The sequence below is a fragment of the Pyrus communis genome, chromosome 1 (genome assembly GCF_963583255.1).
Source record: "Pyrus communis chromosome 1, drPyrComm1.1, whole genome shotgun sequence".
Classification (NCBI taxonomy): Eukaryota; Viridiplantae; Streptophyta; class Magnoliopsida; order Rosales; family Rosaceae; genus Pyrus; species Pyrus communis.
The window spans coordinates 33,309,480-33,328,543 of NC_084803.1; the positions used below are offsets into that span (position 1 = coordinate 33,309,480).

General features: G+C 41.4%; 1 protein-coding gene across 1 annotated transcript; it reads left to right on the forward strand.

Annotated features, from left to right (window-relative positions):
* The first annotated feature begins 13,096 nt into the window (after positions 1-13,096).
* LOC137707478 (UDP-galactose transporter 1) lies at positions 13,097-18,817 on the forward strand. Its single transcript, XM_068446358.1, has 5 exons — positions 13,097-13,583; positions 14,914-15,163; positions 15,263-15,470; positions 18,030-18,261; positions 18,444-18,817. The coding sequence occupies exons 1-5, from the start codon at positions 13,473-13,475 to the stop codon at positions 18,663-18,665; spliced, it is 1,023 nt and encodes a 340-aa protein (XP_068302459.1). The 5' UTR covers positions 13,097-13,472; the 3' UTR covers positions 18,666-18,817.
* Positions 18,818-19,064: the final 247 nt, after the last annotated feature.

Below are 19,064 nucleotides of genomic sequence, written 5' to 3' on the forward strand. Positions count from 1 at the left end.
AACAAAACAGTATCAAATCATCACCTTTTGTATCCATTTCCTTTTGTTCTTCTCACAATTGGCATTTTTTTCATGTCAAGGGAATAGGTGCCAATATGATATGTATAATCTTTTATTCAGATTGACAATATGATAATATAACATCTTAAACGATTTAAACCAAACAATTCAAGACTTATCCAATTCGAACCTTTATTCAAACTTCGCACTTGATTATGGAAAAATTAGACCAAATTGGTTTGAGTACACCTTTTAAAATTTTATGCAACAATATATATACTAAGGGGTAGAGAAGTAAGTTCGTATCTAACTCGTCAACTATGATATTCAAATCTAAAACTTCACACTTACAAATAAATAAAAATATTTTTAGACCGTAATACTAAGCCGCACACTCTTTAATTTGCTAACCTCCAACCCCAATTCTTATTGTTGGCACAGACATGTAACCAACTAACCATATTTTCCATTGACACTGATTTGCTCGAGGTTTTGAAGGAACATTCTCATGAGTGATCACACAAAACCAATCTAAAACTGACAACAAAATTGCAAGCGTTTTAGACATGACCTAACCAAATACTCACAATAATCCGTATGGGTAATGACACACCCCGACCGAGATCGGAGCGTGCTGGCCGTCACACAAAGGTGACGTAGCCATGTGCACGTGCGGAAGCTAATAAAGTAGTAATATAAAAGTACGAGTAATTAAAAACTAGCATACAAGGTACTAAAACAAGTGCTAGTAAGTGAGATACAATTTCAGAGCAGGTCTATAGCAGCCCAAACGAAAAAGACAACAGTAGTACGCCCGAAGACGACCCTACAATGGGGAATGTCTGTCAGAAACGCCGGAAAGCCCTCAGGGGAAACCACCGCAACGGCTAAGCAACTAGAACCTGGAGGGGCGTAAAACAAAAGCGTGAGTGGGCAAAAACAAAGCTCTTTGAAAACCATTTAGCAAAATACATTCTAACCCCTCGCCGTAAAACCTATATACTTCCCAGAAAATAAACATATAAACGTATGTATAAACATGCCAAACATGCTCAAGGGTATGCCAATCATGCTCAAGATATGCTATGCCAAAGCCTCATAATGAATGTAAGTGCCCAGGTATAAATCATATCAACATCATAACATCTGGCAGCCGGAGTCACCTAACGTGACCTGTACGGCTGCATCTAGAGCTCAAATCTCAACTCTATAACTGAACCTGCCCACGAGTCGGAACCACTCAAGGTGATCTGTACGACAGGCCTGGGTGTAACATATATATACGCTCTAGTGCTACGATCACGTGAAGGCTGTGCGAATAATCGCGGGTCGCCTACGAGTCGGAACCACCTAATGTGGTCTGTACGACAGGCCTATGCACCTAACTTGGATCCAAGTTGAGCGTGTGGTGCGGGAGGTGAACATCACGTGAAGGACTGTGCCCTACTCTGGGCGGGAGCACTATCACCGGGGGTGCAGGTTATGAGCTCTCTAAGTCTCTCAAACTACTGCTGAAAGTAAATATGAATACCACTTACCTGTGCGTCCTCAGCACCCAATATGCATATATATGTATGCCACTACTAATGCGTGCAATGATACATAAACGATAATAATAACATGCATGGCATAAGGCAAATAACCCTTTTTAAATCAATTTCTGGGAATATAAATGTATATAGGTATATACGGAAAACAAAAGCCCACTCACTGGTATGTAGAAGGGTCGTAGCCCCCCTGCCTCGCGTGTGCACGCTCGTCCTCGGGGTACGTGTCACCTAGATGCGAAACAACTATAAAAACGTTAACTTTAAAGCACATAACCAACTTCTCGTAATAACTTCTCATACATTGCTCAAAATGGACAAATGAATATACCAACGTGCTCTACACAACCTCAGGATCACAACCATATTTTTAGAATAATTTTCCTCCGCCGCACGCGCCCCCACGCGCCGGCCAAGGCACGGACCTACGCGCCCCCCACGCGCGGCCACGTGCCATGCACACTGACGGTGTCAACAGACGCCGTCAGGAATATTCCGTTAAACTGACGGAATATTCCGTTAAACCTAACTGACGCCGTCACTGCCGTTAGGAATATTCCGTTAAACTTAACGGAATATTCTCCTTTCTTCTCCGATCTAACCTCGCCGGACTCCGGCCACCGGAAAACTGGGAGAGTTTAAAACTCACTATTCTCCGTCGTTTTTCATCCATTTTTCACGTATTTTATACCAAAATGAAGCCCTAAACCTCAACTACCACGTTGGACTAGTTTTAGAGCCTAAAAACAACGGAATCAAACTTTCCAAAATATGAAAATTCGGCCAAACTTACAGTTCGTGATTTCGACGTCCAAATCCGTCCAACGATGCACTCCCAAGCTCCTTGGGACCTCACCAACACATCTACAAGCTTCAAATGTCCAAAAACTAAGTAAATTAATGTTGCATGAACAGTACTCAAATCGGAGTTTAAGAAATCGACGTGAAAACGTCGATGCTCTTACCTGAAAAAGGTATATTCGTGCTCCCCTCGACCTCACGATCACAACTGCACCCTTGGTTTCCTCGATCTGCTACGGTATAATGGTTCTTGGTGTGTGTCCGTACGTTTACAGTGGAAATGGGAGCTCGGGGGAGAGAGAGACAGGGAGAAGACAGAGGGAGAGAGATAGGGACAGTGTATGTGTGTGTGTGTGTGTGTGTGTGGCCCAACACATGCCAACACCACACCACCCACCAACGAAATAACGAAACGAACTAGGGGCTAAAATGTCATTTCACTAGTACGTTTTAATAATCCCGGGACGGGATGTCACAACCTTCCCACCTTAAAAGAATTTCGTCCCGAAATTCAAAACAACAAGCAGCAGCCCCTAGTGGCCAAAGAACAAACGAGGATACAAATCCCTCATCTGGTCTTCTGTCTCCCACGTAGCTTCCTCAACTGAATGGTTCCTCCACAAAACCTTCACTAAGTTCACCGTCTTGTTCCTCAGAACCTTCTCTTTCCAATCGATGATCGTCACCGGTTCCTCGTCATACGTCAAATCTGGATTAATCTCTAACGGTTGAGGAGGTATCACGTGAGATGGATCAGCAACATAGTGTCGGAGCATAGACACGTGAAAAATATTATGCACTCTAGCCAACTCCGGAGGCAACTCCAACCTGTAAGCTACCTCACCAACTCGTTCTGTGACCATGTATGGTCCGATGTACCTGGGGCTCAACTTCCCCTTCTTTCCAAATCACACAACACCTCTCCACGGTGAAAGCTTCAAAAATACCCAATCTCCAACCTCATACACTCTGTCCGTAGCATGCCGATCCGCTAGACTCTTTTGCCTGTCTTGAGCTGCTTTCAGGTTAGACTTAATCACCTGAACATTCTGAGTAGTCTCCTCGACAATCTCTGGACCTACTAAAACTCTCTCGCCAACCTCTGACCAACACAACGGTGTGCGACAAGCTCTGCCATACAAGGCCTCAAATGGCGCCATGCCAATGCTCGAATGAAAACTATTGCTGTAGGCAAATTCCATCAAGTCCAACCGCTGGTGCCAAGCGTCACCAAACTGCAACACCAAAGCTCGCAGCATATCCTCCAAAGTCTGAATAGTTCTCTCTGACTGTCCGTCTGTCTGTGGGTGATATGCCGTACTGTAAAGTAATCTCGTGCCCAAAGCTTCCTGGAAAGCTACCCAAAACTTCGATGTAAATCGTGGATCTCGATCCGACACAATACTCACTGGGACACCATGATACTTCACCACCTTCGAGATGAACAACTCCGCTAAACGGCTCAAAGAATACTTCTCTCTCACTGGAATAAAATGAGCCGACTTAGTGAGTCGATCAACGATCACCCAAATGCCGTCAAAGCCATTTTGTGTACGCGGCAACTTGTACACAAAATCCATGGTGATATTTTCCCATTTCCACTCTGGAACGGGAAGCGGCTGCAACAACCCAAACGGCTTCTTTCTTTCTGCTTTAACTTGCTGACAAACAGCACACCTGCTCACATACTCGGCTATCTCCCTCTTCATACCCGGCCAATAATAAAATGGTCGAATGGTATGATACATTTTGGTAGCTCCTGGATGCATGGCGTAAGCCGAGATATGTGCTTCATCGAGAATTTCCTTCTTCAAATCCACATCATTTGGCACGAACATTCTACCCTCTAGCATCAACATGCCATCCGAATCACGAACTCTGAGGTCTCGCCTCCTTCCTTGATCTCGAGCCTGGATTAGTTCTCGAGTCTCCTGATCAGCTACTTGGACTTCAAGTACCCGATCAACAAGTATCGGCCTAACTTGAAAATTAGCAAGTAGCGCCACTTCTCGATCTTCGGCTTCTAGCCTTACTCCCGTAGCACGCAAGTCCACCAAAAGAGGAACACGACTAGCGTACAACGCATTAATGCGGCCCTGCGACTTCCTGCTAAGTGCATCAGCCACTACGTTCGCACGACCAGGATGATAATCAATCGTGCAATCGTAATCGCTGAGCAACTCCAACCACCTCCGCTGACGAAGATTAAGTTCCTTCTGAGTAAAGAGATACTGGAGACTCTTGTGATCTGTAAAGATCCTGCACTTCTCTCCGTAAAGATAGTGTCTCCACAACTTCAACGCAAAGATGATAGCAGCCAACTCCAAATCATGTGTAGGGTAATTCAACTCATGAGGTTTCAACTGCCGCGAAGCATAGGCAATCACCCTACCATGCTGCATCAATACACACCCCAGACCATTCAAGGAAGCATCGCTATAAACCTCGAAATCACCACTATCGTCTGGGAGTGCCAAAACAGGTGCATGAGTGAGACAATGCTTCAACTGCTGGAAACTCTGCTCACACCTATCATCCCACTCAAATTTAACATCCTTCCTTGTTAACCTCGTCAACGGCAAGGCAATCACCAAAAAATCCTTAACGAATCTCCGATAATACCCCGCCAAACCAAGGAAACTTCTCACCTCGGTGACGGTTCGCGGTTGCTCCCAACTCTCTACCGCTGTAACCTTCTGAGGGTCAACCAAAATACCCTGAGCAGAAATGATGTGTCCCAAAAACGCAACTTGATCTAACCGGAATTGGCACTTGCTAAACTTAGCATATAACTGGTGTTCCCTCAACCTTTTCAACACCAAAGTAAGATGTCGAACATGCTCCGCCTTCGACTTAGAATACACCAGAATATCGTCGATGAAGACAATAACAAATCTATCCAAGTAGGGTTGGAACACCCGATTCATCAAATCCATGAAGGCGGCTGGTGCATTCGTCAACCCAAAGGGCATAACCAGAAACTCGTAATGACCGTAACGAGTCCTGAACGCCGTCTTAGGGACATCATCCCTACTAATCTTCAGCTGATAGTACCCAGACCTCAAATCAATCTTAGAAAACACACAAGCACATCTAAGCTGATCGAACAAATCATCGATACGCAGCAACGGATAACGGTTTTTAATCGTCACCCGATTGAGTTGCCTGTAATCGATGCACAGCCTCAAAGTTCCATCCTTCTTCCTCACAAACAACACTGGAGCGCCCCAAGGCGAAGTACTAGGCTGGATAAATCCCTTATCCACTAACTCCTGCAGCTGAACTTTCAATTCCCTTAACTCCGCGGGAGCCATACGATAAGGAGTTAAAGAAATAGGATTAGTACCTGGAAGCAACTCAATAGTGAACTTTACGTCTCGATCTGGGGGTAAACCAGGTAAATCCTCGGGGAATACATCAGGGAAGTGTCTGACTACTCTCACATCCTCAACTCTGTTAGGAACAGCCTCATCTAGCACCACATGAGCCAGATACCCCTGACAACCCTTAGTTAACAACTTTTTCGCTCGCAGCGCCGAAATAACGCCATATCTCACCCCACTCTGCTCACCAACAAAAGTAACCATAGGTAGTCCAGGTCGATGAAACGTAACTACTTTCCCGTAACAGTCAATGTTGGCACGATAGAAATGTAACCAATCCGTGCCCAGAATCACGTCAAAGTCCACAATATCTAACGGGATAAGATCGGCTGACAGAGCAACACCCTCTACGATCACTGGACATCCTGGGTACACACAATCTACAACGCAACTCTCTCCTCTAGGCATAACAAACTCTAAATCATACCCTAGAGGTGTGGGGCGAGGTTGCGTCACTTGAGCAAACGTATGAGAAATTACGGAATGTGTAGCTCCACAATTAATTAAGACTCTAGCGAAACAACCAAGAATGTTCAACGTACCCATAATCAAGTCTGGGTTGTTCTGAGCGTCCTGCAGAGAAATATTGTGAAGACGCCCCTGTCCCTGCTGACGCCCGCCGCGGCCTCTGCTCGCCTGAACGCCGCGTCCCTGAGCACCACGCCCCTGACTGGGCTGGCCCGACTGTCTCGAAGACCCTGCACTGCTAGTGGCAATCTCCCCCTGCTGATACTGTCCTCCCTGATACCACTGAGAACCACCCGCTGGAGCTGGAGGATACGGCATATAGCCGCCTGAATACTGGGGATAGCCACCCTGGGAATAGGGATCCTGTGGGTGCTAATACTGCCCCGGAGCATAAGGGACAGCATCACCCTGATAGTGGTAAGCACCACCTCGACCCGTCTGGCCGTAACTACTAGGACCCTGGATCTGCTGGAGTGGTGCAGGTGGTGGCATAAAGGTCTGCTGTGGTTTCTGCTACTGCTGACCCTGGGGACAATTCGCCGCTCTATGTCCCACCTGTCCACATGTGAAGCAACCGTTGCTACCACGTCTACACTCACCGAAATGCCGGTTGTTAGACCTGCGGCAAATAGGGGCTCTGCCTCGACCACCATCGCCCTGCCTCTGGCCTCTAGCGCCACCAGAAAATCTACCTCCACGACCCTGTCCAGTGGCACTGAAGCCACCACTCGAAGAACTCGAGCTAGCACCACCCCTCTTGAAGTTCTGAGTCTGACGGGGCCCGAGCGATGCCTGACCTTTGCCTTTGTCATCTTTCTTCTGGTTGCCGTCCTTCTCTTCATCAGTGTCGCTCGACATATTCTCAGAGTCCTCGATCCTCAACAATATCTCATAGAAGTCTCGGTAAGTCTCGCTGTGGACAGTAGACGCCATAGAACGCCACTTCTTCCTGGTGCCCAAACGGAAAAGACGAAGCATCTCCGCCGGATTACCAGCGACATCCGGATGGTAACGAGACAAGTCCGTAAACTTACGGTAGTACTCATTCGCTGACATCTTCCGCTGTTTTAGCTCGGTAAACTCCTGCTTCTTACGGTCAATGTACTCAGGGGGCACATACCTTCTCCTAAACAACTCCGTAAAAACATTCCAATCAGTCCTCTGATCCGGAGTCAACCTACGAAGCTCCTGCTCCCACCAAGCTGCCGACTCCGTATCCAGAAACCATGCGGTCGTCTCGACCCACCTCTCCATAGGCAAGTTCCCCTGATTATGCAGCACACGGAAAATCTTCTCTATGTGTTCTAGCCAGCGCTCTGCGCCCTCGTGCCCCTCACTGCCCTTAAACTTATCCAACTTCAGATTGTACATAGTCTCCAGAGGAGTCCTCTGGGGAGGGCGCAACACAGACTGAAGGGCTGTAGCAAAAGCTTCCCCCAACTGAGTAATATCGGGGAAACTAGGCTCAGAAGAGCGACGGGGTTCCCGACGAGGAGGCATAATTCTGACAGAAGACACCAAAACCATTAGAATACTCACAAGGACACAGGACTGCCAAACCTAGGCTCTGATACCAAACTGACACACCCCGACCGAGATCGGAGCGTGCTGGCCGTCACACAAAGGTGACGTAGCCATGTGCACGTGCGGAAGCTAATAAAGTAGTAATATAAAAGTACGAGTAATTAAAAACTAGCATACAAGGTACTAAAACAAGTGCTAGTAAGTGAGATACAATTTCAGAGCAGGTCTATAGCAGCCCAAACGAAAAAGACAACAGTAGTACGCCCGAAGGCGACCCTACAATGGGGAGTGTCTGTCAGAAACGCCGGAAAGCCCTCAGGGGAAACCACCGCAACGGCTAAGCAACTAGAACCTGGAGGGGCGCAAAACAAAAGCGTGAGTGGGCAAAAACAAAGCTCTTTGAAAACCATTTAGCAAAATACATTCTAACCCCTCGCCGTAAAACCTGTATACTTCCAAAAAAATAAACATATAAACGTATGTATAAACATGCCAAACATGCTCAAGGGTATGCCAATCATGCTCAAGATATGCTATGCCAAAGCCTCATAATGAATGTACGTGCCCAGGTATAAATCATATCAATATCATAACATCTGGCAGCCGGAGTCACCTAACGTGACCTGTACGGCTGCATCTAGAGCTCAAATCTCAACTCTATAACTGAACCTGCCCACGAGTCGGAACCACTCAAGGTGGTCTGTACGACAGGCCTGGGTGTAACATATATATACGCTCTAGTGCTACGATCACGTGAAGGCTGTGCGAATAATCGCGGGTCGCCTACGAGTCGGAACCACCTAATGTGGTCTGTACGACAAGCCTATGCACCTAACTTGGATCCAAGTTGAGCGTGTGGTGCGGGAGGTGAACATCACGTGAAGGACTGTGCCCTACTCTGGGCGGGAGCACTATCACCGGGGGTGCAGGTTATGAGCTCTCTAAGTCTCTCAAACTACTGCTGAAAGTAAATATGAATACCACTTACCTGGTACTTACCTGTGCGTCCTCAGCACCCAATATGCATATATATGTATGCCACTACTAATGCGTGCAATGATACATAAACGATAATAATAACATGCATGGCATAAGGCAAATAACCCTTTTTAAATCAATTTCTGGGAATATAAATGTATATAGGTATATACGGAAAACAAAAGCCCACTCACTGGTATGTAGAAGGGTCGTAGCCCCCCTGCCTCGCGTGTGCACGCTCGTCCTCGGGGTACGTGTCACCTAGATGCGAAACAACTATAAAAACGTTAACTTTAAAGCACATAACCAACTTCTCGTAATAACTTCTCATACATTGCTCAAAATGGACAAATGAATATACCAACGTGCTCTACACAACCTCAGGATCACAACCATATTTTTAGAATAATTTTCCTCCGCCGCACGCGCCTCCACGCGCCGGCCAAGGCACGGACCTACGCGCCCCCCACGCGCGGCCACGTGCCATGCACACTGACGGTGTCAACAGACGCCGTCAGGAATATTCCGTTAAACTGACGGAATATTCCGTTAAACCTAACTGACGCCGTCACTGCCGTTAGGAATATTCCGTTAAACTTAACGGAATATTCTCCTTTCTTCTCCGATCTAACCTCGCCGGACTCCGGCCACCGGAAAACTGGGAGAGTTTAAAACTCACTATTCTCCGTCGTTTTTCATCCATTTTTCACGTATTTTATACCAAAATGAAGCCCTAAACCTCAACTACCACGTTGGACTAGTTTTAGAGCCTAAAAACAACGGAATCAAACTTTCCAAAATATGAAAATTCGGCCAAACTTACAGTTCGTGATTTCGACGTCCAAATCCGTCCAACGATACACTCCCAAGCTCCTTGGGACCTCACCAACACATCTACAAGCTTCAAATGTCCAAAAACTAAGTAAATTAATGTTGCATGAACAGTACTCAAATCGGAGTTTAAGAAATCGACGTGAAAACGTCGATGCTCTTACCTGAAAAGGGTATATTCGTGCTCCCCTCGACCTCACGATCACAACTGCACCCTTGATTTCCTCGATCTGCTACGGTATAATGGTTCTTGGTGTGTGTCCGTACGTTTACAGTGGAAATGGGAGCTCGGGGGAGAGAGAGACAGGGAGAAGACAGAGGGAGAGAGATAGGGACAATGTATGTGTGTGTGTGTGTGTGTGTGTGGCCCAACACATGCCAACACCACACCACCCACCAACGAAATAACGAAACGAACTAGGGGCTAAAATGTCATTTCACTAGTACGTTTTAATAATCCCGGGACGGGATGTCACAGGTAATATGAGCGAAACTAAATTTTTTAAATCAAATTTACAAATTATACGATGTGATTGTAGATAATTAAATTATTAATTAAGTGTTTGATTGATAAATTTATTTCTTATTAATGACACATTATTTAGTTTGTAAATTTAATTTATAAATTTAATCACCCTAATAGTACCATCACATATTAGTCGTTGTTTAGTCCAAATAACCTAAAACTCTTCAAAATACGTGTCGACATGAAACTTATAACAGAAACAGAAATTTCTATATATGCACTTGTATCCTTTTGACACATGGATCGAGGCTCCAAACAACTCAACATGTCAAATGAAACGCAACTCGAATTATAAATTTTATAATCCTTGTTAGTGACAAATCTAAGAAATTTTATCGTATGCATTGCTTTAGAAGGAGCTTTATTTTATTTTTTAATGGAAAATAAAATATGACTTTATTAATCATTACTCAATGGCGTTGTGTACTAGTATTCTACTCTATACTTTAGATCTAGCAATTTCTTACACGATCCATTAACACGACACAAAAATAACGGCTTTCAGGTCAACACGATAACTAATCGGGTCATTATCGGGTCACACGATAATAACAGATCTTTAACAGGTTTACACGAGAGTCACGCAAGTAACCTGTTTCGACACGATAAGAAAAAAGTTATTTTGATGATTTTAATTTTTTAAACTACTAAAAAAAACTTACCATAAAATACAATAGATATAATGAATATGTACATATTGTTTATTAATTATTATTCTATATAAATTTTAAAATTTAAGTTTTATTTATTTATTTATTTTTATAGTATATTATAGGCAAATATTGAGATTAAAAATCATAAAACACATTAAAAATAAAAATATCAAGTAATTTAAAAATACCAAACACATTAAAAAATTTATAATAATTAATTTACATGTGCGAAAAATATGAAAAAAAATATGCAAACGCTCGTTGTCACATCCCCGCCTGGGCTCCCACCACATCCTGGGCTCAACTCCACTGTAGCACGATATTGTCCGCTTTGGGCCCCGACCACGCCCTCACAGTTTTGTTTCTGGGAACTCACACGAGAACTTCCCAGTGGGTCCCCTATCCTAGGATTGCTCTCGCGCGAACTCACTTAACTTCGGAGTTACTACAAAACCCGAAGCCAATGAGCTCCCAAAAGACCTCGTGCTAGGTAGAGATGAGAATATACATATAAGGCTTAGGGGATTCACTCTCCTGGATGATGTGGGATGTTACACTCTTAGTCACATCCTCTACGCTTTGAGGATGGGTATATGATCGTTTGAATTTTTAAAACCATACAAACTCTCATGAATAGTATTTTTAAGGAAGTTCAAAATAAACAAAATTTATAATCATTAATGTATAAGTCTGACAGATACGAAAGCATAACAAACGTTTATAATTGCATCATCAACGGTTAGACGATGGTTAGATGGTCGTTTAGATTTTTAAAACCCTCCAAATCTCATGAACAGTGTTTTTTATTTGAGTGCAAAATTAATAATAATTATTGTAGAAGTGTGAAAAATGTAATCACTCATAATGAAAAGCTTTACAACTCTCATGAAGGGGTCAACTCCAAAATTTAGTATATATATACTAAATTTTATTGATTTAAAATATATTTTTCTTAACGAGTAACGGATCGGGTCATATTACCTGATAATATTAACAGGTTGATTTCGAGTTGGGTCATATTACCCGTTTACTTTAACGGCTATTACACGACATGACCCGTTAAACTATCGGGTAGGACACAAAAACGAGAAACACGACACGAATGTCAGGTCTACTATACTTTTTTTTTAGGGATACTCTATACTTAAAACTAGAGAAATTCATACCGCGAAATTTTAGTGAATAGTGTTGAGAACTTACTAATGCGTTTTGGGTTTGAAACTTGTTTTCCTATTAAATTAACATAATAGTTTCGAAATCTAAAATGGTATTTTGGTGAAAACCCAAAAAGGGCTCAATACATAGTTATTTTTTAACATTTTCTATTATAAGTTCGACTCACTTTGATGACGAATCTGATACCAATTTATTGAAGATTGATTATTTGACTTAACCTGACCTCCACGACTATAACTAGTTATTCACCAAATATTCCAATGAGTTAGAATAGTTGAGGGCAAATATGTGAAGTGCCAGCATAGTCTAGCACTATAAATACCAAATGTATCATGTAATTTTTGTTAATGAAAATACAAAGTAAATTCAGTAAAAGTTTCCTCCTCTCTAAAACTTATGTATGGTATCTTTCGCCTTTTGCCTACCGTCTTCTTCGATCCGTCCAGTTTATAAGACAATATGATGTTCGACGATGGTTTTGCAAACGTAAGTACACACTGATTAATCTTTAATCAAGGACCATGAAGAATAAAACCACTCAGTTATTCATATTTTTTAGGATAGTGGAAGAAACTGTGTATGTCTGTAACCAAATGATGAGAAGTTTCCAACGTCGCGGGGAAGCTGCTCTACACTTGAGTAAAGAGCAGCCCCAAATGTTTCAATCAAATCAAACAAGTCCAAGCCCCAATAATGAATCAAAAGAGTTGAAAATTCCGGTCATTGCCGAACCCACCCCACCCACCCCTAGAACATCTAAAGTGTTTTAAGTGAAATGATCCGTTTTAGACACGACAATCACACTGTCACATGATGTTACTATTTTAATTGTTATACTATAGTTGAACAACATGTATACTACAATGTCAACAACAACACAAGGGACTTTGGTAATACCCAATAATGATGTAACTGTTGCACCGAATAGCTCCTTTAAACGAATGTTGAGAGAAGGACTTATACAACACAGGTACGTTGTCACAATAAACTTATACCTATTCTATCTAAGTTGTTCGGAAACATAGACCCCCGTTGCCTAGTAGTGGGACCCACAACCCAATCACACGGTATGACTGAATACTTGAATAGTGAGTGAGTCTGTGGGGCTTGGGCCCCTTCGCGCTTCGGCCTATAACATGAAAATAAAAAAGGCTACACGTCTACTACAACAACAGATATATAGAGAGAGAGGCATAACATTTCCATGGCGTGAGAGTTATAACGTTTTAGGAACTCCAACGTAAAGAAATGGAAACAGAAGGACAAATCACATGGGTTTAAACACAACACACACAAGGAGGGGAGAGAGAGAGAGAGAGAGAGAGAGAGAGAGAGAGAGGGCAGCTTCACCTCAACAATCTCACACCCTTTAAGCTCTCATTCCTAATTAGGATTCTTAATCTCTGATCCCCCATCTCTCCATAGCTCCCACAATTCCGTTTTTCCTCCGTTTTTCCTCTGTTTCTACAACAAAACCCATCTGGGTCGGTTTTGTTTCTGGAAATTGTGAGGTGAGTGGGATAGGAGTATTTGCGGGTGCGTTTTGTGATCTGGGTCTCTTTTTATTGGGTGATCTGGGTCTGAGATGGAGGAGTCTCGGCTGTGCCAGTGGAGCGTCATTAGATCTCTCCTCGCAATTCTTCAGTGGTGGGGTTTCAATGTCACCGTGATTGTCATGAACAAGTGGATCTTTCAGGTCTCTGCTCTTTTGCCTTTCCATATTTTCTCAACTTCGATTTTTAAGCATTTCATTCTTACATTTTGTGAACTGGGGTTGCTTAACTTTGCTTTTTGATTATTGGTACGTGTAGATGTTTAATTCCTCTCTGTTGATACCTTAATTTCTTAATTGCTTGCCTAATTAGTTGTTGGTTTTGATATAATCTTGCACGTATGAATTGGGTTTTTCGTTTTATGAATTTATCTGAATTTTTCCGTTTCTCTTTTGATTTTTTCTGCAGTATAATTCTAGTTTATTGAGATGGTTAAATTATGGAAATGTGATATCGATTTATTGGAATCTCATGAGCAATATTAGAAGAAATATGAACAGGCACTCGAATGAATTCCAAACGTTCGGGGATGGGCGAAACATCCATCGAGTGTTTCATTGGTTTATTTTTAACTTAATCTGAACAGGATTTGGTTATATTTTACGGAACTACCATGCTACCATGTGATCTGCCATGTTTGTCTGCCACAAGTAACATAATACTATGAGATTTACCTTTGGTTTGGTTGCAAGTAGGCTTCAGAATGGTAGAATTAGTTGTCGTAGTTTAGGAGAGAGGTGTGAGGATGTGAGTCCCACATCGGTGAAGGGATAAACCTTGCAAGGACTCTCCATATTGCCAATTGGTCTTATGGTGGAATCCAACTTTATTTCAAGAGGAAGGTTCAATTTACCAGGGTTGAATTCATGGCTTGATTCTTCCTCCTATTTTTGTGATTCTTCACACTATCTTGTTTCCAAATTTGTATGGCTAAATGATTTGAGTTTGTTACTTTGGAGAAAATTAGATATTTGTGAATGGAATAACTAGTGACATTCTTCCTGATTAGGAAGTTTTGTTTCTGCAAATTGAGGTTTTTTTCTTCGTGACTTTTGGTAAAGTCGAGGTACTGGTGAATGCTTAATTTGCAGTGGGACTTGATTGATAAATAATATAATTGTCCAAAATGAAAAGAAGATCGTCAATGGTGTAACCATACAGTTTGTCTTTCTAAGTTGTTCTATAACATTTGACTGCTGGTTTACCAAACTTTATGCCATAATTTATTTGATTGTTTAGCTTTTGCACTAATCACCCAAATTTTGAACTATTAACAACCTAATTCTTTAAGTTTTTAGGGAAATTATTCAGTGGTCTGGGAGCAAACAATCTTATTGTCACATCAGTTGTGCCCCAATGGGGCCCATCCTTAGTGTGTCTGAGGCAGATTGCTCCCTGTAAATTGCATAATTCAACATCAGTCTTATGAGTTTGCTTGGTGTCCCTAATTTTGAAGTGTTTTTGTTTATGCAGAAACTGGATTTTAAGTTTCCCCTAACGGTTTCGTGCATTCATTTCATATGCTCGGCCATTGGAGCATACATCGTAATCAAGGTTTTGAAGCTTAAACCACTAATAACAGTTGACCCTGAAGATCGCTGGAGAAGGATATTTCCCATGTCATTTGTGTTCTGTATTAACATAGTTTTGGGCAATGTGAGCTTACGTTACATTCCAGTTTCTTTTATGCAGACCATAAAGTCATTCACTCCTGCAACCACAGGTGAGCTCCAGAAATTCTAACCATGTATAAAATTGACGTCACCTTCCAAATATGTTATGCTGTGTTGTGGCTTCATCTGACCGCAAAGGTTTGAAACAGTTGTTTTGCAGTGGCTGGTTTGGAGAAAATACTTTGACTGGAGAATTTGGTGTTCTTTGATACCCATTGTTGGAGGAATTCTACTTACTTCAGTTACAGAGCTTAATTTCAATATGTTTGGATTTTGTGCGGCCTTATTTGGTTGTCTCGCTACTTCCACAAAGACCATCCTTGCAGAATCGCTTTTGCATGGATACAAGTTTGACAGGTAATATTTTTCTGCCTTTAGATTGTCATCTTTACCTTCTTGAAGTTTTTGTCACTTATGCTTACTTTGTTTTTGTAGTTTTCATAAGTTATTATATGCGTGATGTCTTGTGCACAAATATGAAATATGTTGTTTAAACTTCTTGATTCACTGTTATTACACTCTCACTATCATAAGATGTTCACGAGCCTATAAGTTGAAGATATAAACTTGTTATAGGTTCTATACCAATCCTTTCGATATCAATTATCAGTGGCAGCTCTAATTGATATGATATCTTGTTGACTACTGCATTTTCTCATTTTATTGGACTATTAAGTAATTAAATTTTCAAATGAGAAGAATCTTTGTTGATTTATCAGAATGTATGACACAAAATGCTTCTTTGTAATTTGATGAAAGCCATGTGATTCTTACAAGGCAATTCAGCGTGATTGAGCATTTAGAAATGTCTTGAGTATAGAAAACCATGTTTATGGTGATGTTCCCTTAGACCATCTCCAACCATTGGGTTAAAACCTAAAAATTAAGTTTTAAACCCACCCAAACCATCACCAACCATTGGGCCTAAATTTTGGCCAGATTTAGCCCAAAAGACCGGCTTGGGATAAAAATTTGTCCCACCAGTGTGCGTAGATGCACCTAGCCTTTCTCCCACCGCAATGCACTGATGCGCCTCACGCTTTGCACTTGGCAAAGCTGCAGTGGGTGGGATCCACCATTGACAGCTTTGTCAGCCACCAATTTCGGAGCGCAAACAGCTAGTTGGCCATCAACGGCCCACGTGATTGGACCATTGGTTGATCTAGATTCAAACTTTTTTTTTAATTTTAGTTTTCAAATAGATTAAATCCAACGGCTAAAATAATTTAAAATTTTTATTTAAATCAAAATTCATCCAAAAACTCTATAAATACCTATATTTGTTCAAACATCTACACAAAATTCACTTCCCTCGTACGATTCTTCCCTTTTTTTTTCTTTATGTCTATTTCCAAAACTATTTATAAAAAAACTAAACATATTCAATAAGAAAGAGCAACACACAAACGCACTTAATTTTATTACAACAAAAAGACCAACACACTTAGTTTTATTACAAAGAAAGACTTAACACACTAGCACACTTCATTTTAAGTTGCAAGGAAAGACAAATACATTAGCACACTTCATTTTATTAAGGAAAGACCATCATGACCGTGCTCCTAGTTGGTACCATATATGCTCAACCAAATCTTTTTGGAGTGTGTCATGGCCTTCGAGAGATCATGTTGGGTCTCATATGTGTTTTCATCTAGATATTCAATGTCTATCGCCATTGCTCTCTCAGATATGGGTTGCATCTAGATATTTAATGTCTTTTGATATTACTGTTGCAGATGTTGGTTGGTCGCCATCCACATCTTCATTAGAATCTTCTTCAATTTCTTTGTACTCAACAATAATATTGTGCAAAATTATGTACGTCGTCATGATTAAATGTAGGTCTTTATGTTCCAAAATCGTGCAGACCCTCTAATAATGGCCGATCAAGCTTGTAGGATCCCAAATGCGCTATCCACATCTATCCTATACGACTCTTCTTTCTGCTAAAACAATGTCTTCTTTGTACTATTGGATGAGAATAACTTTTCACAAATATAGACAAACTAGGATAAAAATCATCAGTTAAGTAGTAACCTAGCTCATGTCTATTACTATTTATGTGTTTCATATTGTTTAGAAAAGCTTTTCATATGTGTTGTATGACTTTACTGCACGACTCTTGTTTCATGTGTTTTATACGTTTGAAGTGGTTTTCCATGTTCCATTACTACTATGTTTCATGGGGTAGGTTTAGTAATTTTTCACTATTTATCGGAATCTAAATTTCTATAGGTTAAAATTTTGATAAAAATAAATTAGGATAATCTACATAAATTTTATTTTTAAAAAAGGTACCAAAAAAAAAAAAAAAAAATTAGCCACAATTCATTTATATTGGGCTAAATTTTTAAGCCAACACCTTGGAGGAGAAAATTTGTTTCTGGATTAGAACATAAACTTCTGGGCTACAAATTTAGGTTTTAGCCCCAACCATTATAGTTGGTCTTAATGATGTAAAACTGAGAAGTCTTGGAATTTTCTATATGCTTATAGTCTTAAACTGTTTGGATTGCCTTATCATCCTTGTGAGGAACATGGTGGGATTTTGTTATTTTGTTTGTACCTTGTAAGAATTTAGCGTATTAATATCAGCCATTTCTTTTCCTTCCATATTTTGAAATCCTCAACCTTGTTATCTTTTTTGTTATACTGATCTTCCTGACATTGACACAAAACCGAGCGCAATGGCGTTCTAGGATTCATATAGCCGACCCCACTTAGTTGGGAAAGGCTTTGTTGTTGTTTGTTGATCTTCCTGACATTAACGGTCTTCATTTTAGCTGTGTTTGCTTGTTTTTTCACCCAAGCATGCCTTCTGTTTGAAATAGTTCTACTTTTATGTGCTCTCATTATTTCATAGCTCATGATTCGTGCTGATATTTTGTTATTGGCTTTCTTGGGTATACATTGTAGCATAAACACGGTGTACTACATGGCACCTTTTGCGACCATGATCTTGGCAGTACCTGCAATGCTACTTGAAGGTAATGGAGTTCTTGAATGGCTTCACACCCATCAGACTCTTGTTCCATCCCTCATCATCATTTTCAGCTCCGGGGTAATGGCATTTTGTCTCAACTTCTCCATTTTTTATGTAATCCATTCTACGACTGCCGTGACATTCAACGTTGCTGGAAACCTCAAGGTAATTATTAAGCGCAATCACTAACCTTGTAGTACTGTTATGCTTTATAAAGAGTTAATGATGCATTGCTAAATTATTCGGCACAAGTACTGTTAGGCCTTATCGGTCAATCTAGTCATAACCCTTTTGGCCAAGCAAATATCTTGTCAATGATCACGTTCTGATATTGGATTTTTGTTCAGGTTGCGGTTGCCGTCCTTGTTTCATGGATGATATTCAAAAACCCGATTCCAGCTTTGAATGCCGTTGGTTGTGGAATAACGCTTTTGGGATGTACATTCTACGGGTATGTGAGGCACCTGATCTCCCAACAGCTGCCTGGAACTCCTCGAACGCCACGCACTCCACGGGGTCGTATGGAGCTGCTTCCCCTTGTAAATGATAAATTAGATGACAAGGTCTAGTGGTTCAGGCCGCATGAATGAGATTCCCGTGACCGGGAAAATGATTTATAGGAAACATCATTGCATTAAAAATATACTATTCCCTTCTTTTCCATGTAATTTGACACGAAACTATGATGATCTTGTTTTTAATATATTGTTTTTTTACCCCTTGCGTAACCATGATGATCTTGTTCGGGCTCTTGTTGCAATTTTGACCTTCATGGCCCAGGTGCTTCTTTCGTTGGGAAATTGGGCCCAGAATGCATTTACTGTACTAATATCGTTGTGTTTGTTTTTTTTTTTTTTTTTTGAACAAACGCACCTCGTGGAAGCACGAAGGTCAACAAAACGCACCACAGCAAAAACCACGTTGGAACCACTTGTAAGTGCAAGGTCGCCTGTGGTTGCAGTAATATT

Bases quoted from the DNA above. Each gene is read 5' to 3' on its own strand.
- LOC137707478 (XM_068446358.1), top strand. From the start codon at position 13,473: ATGGAGGAGTCTCGGCTGTGCCAGTGGAGCGTCATTAGATCTCTCCTC. The intron at 15,164-15,262 runs GTGAGCTCCAGA...GGTTTGAAACAG, and splicing joins ATTCACTCCTGCAACCACAG to TTGTTTTGCAGTGGCTGGTT. The intron at 15,471-18,029 runs GTAATATTTTTC...TATACATTGTAG, and splicing joins CATGGATACAAGTTTGACAG to CATAAACACGGTGTACTACA.